This window comes from Buceros rhinoceros, unplaced genomic scaffold (genome assembly GCF_000710305.1).
Source record: "Buceros rhinoceros silvestris isolate BGI_N320 unplaced genomic scaffold, ASM71030v1 scaffold4052, whole genome shotgun sequence".
In the NCBI taxonomy this organism is placed as follows: domain Eukaryota; kingdom Metazoa; phylum Chordata; class Aves; order Bucerotiformes; family Bucerotidae; genus Buceros; species Buceros rhinoceros.
Window position 1 is genome coordinate 48,847 of NW_010400509.1, and position 602 is coordinate 49,448.

General features: G+C 38.5%; 1 protein-coding gene across 1 annotated transcript in view; it reads right to left on the reverse strand.

Annotated features, from left to right (window-relative positions):
- The window catches only part of LOC104489684 (xaa-Pro dipeptidase-like), a gene marked incomplete at its 5' end in the record, with an annotated part of 38,196 nt that extends 38,025 nt beyond the window's left edge, over positions 1–171 (reverse strand). The window contains one exon of the mRNA XM_010131877.1: positions 23–171. Within this exon, the coding sequence (XP_010130179.1) occupies positions 23–171 (149 nt within the window). The remainder of the gene's footprint in view (positions 1–22) is intronic.
- Positions 172–602: the final 431 nt, after the last annotated feature.

Genomic DNA, 602 nt, shown 5'->3' on the forward strand with positions numbered 1-602 from the left:
GCTGACATGTAACAATTTTTACCTGGCTTGACTGCTTTCATTACAGCCCGTGATGACTTCAGCACTGCTTCATAGATAGCCCTCTGGTCAGGAGTGAACTTTCCATTTGCAGGGAAGGTGCAGGTGATGTCAGAGCCATAGCAGTAATACTCTCCTCCCATATCAAACAGGCTAAAAAGGAAACAGAGTGGAAAGAAATTAAAATTTAATTCCAAAGAAACAGTAAAACAGAAGATACTTCTCTTGCTCTGCACTTAAAAGTCATCTGCATTTTGGTACTCGGACATTTAATCACCAGTTGAATGCTGTTCCTAAGGAAAATTAGATGACAGGCCCTTAGAATCTTCTAGCAGGAGGTAAATTACAAATGGCTTAAATGGGCACCCTTTATGGGCTGCACTGGTCCTGGATGGAAACACAGAAACACAGAGAACGCATGAATGTAGATAAAAAGTACAAGAGGAATCCACTTAAAGCACTTCCATTCCAGTTTCTAGGACTACTACTCAGAAGAAAAAAAACACAGCCTTTAATTAAATTATGGCCTTTTGTATCGAAGTGTCAAAATGTGTCTGATGACATATTTATTTTTTATTTATTAT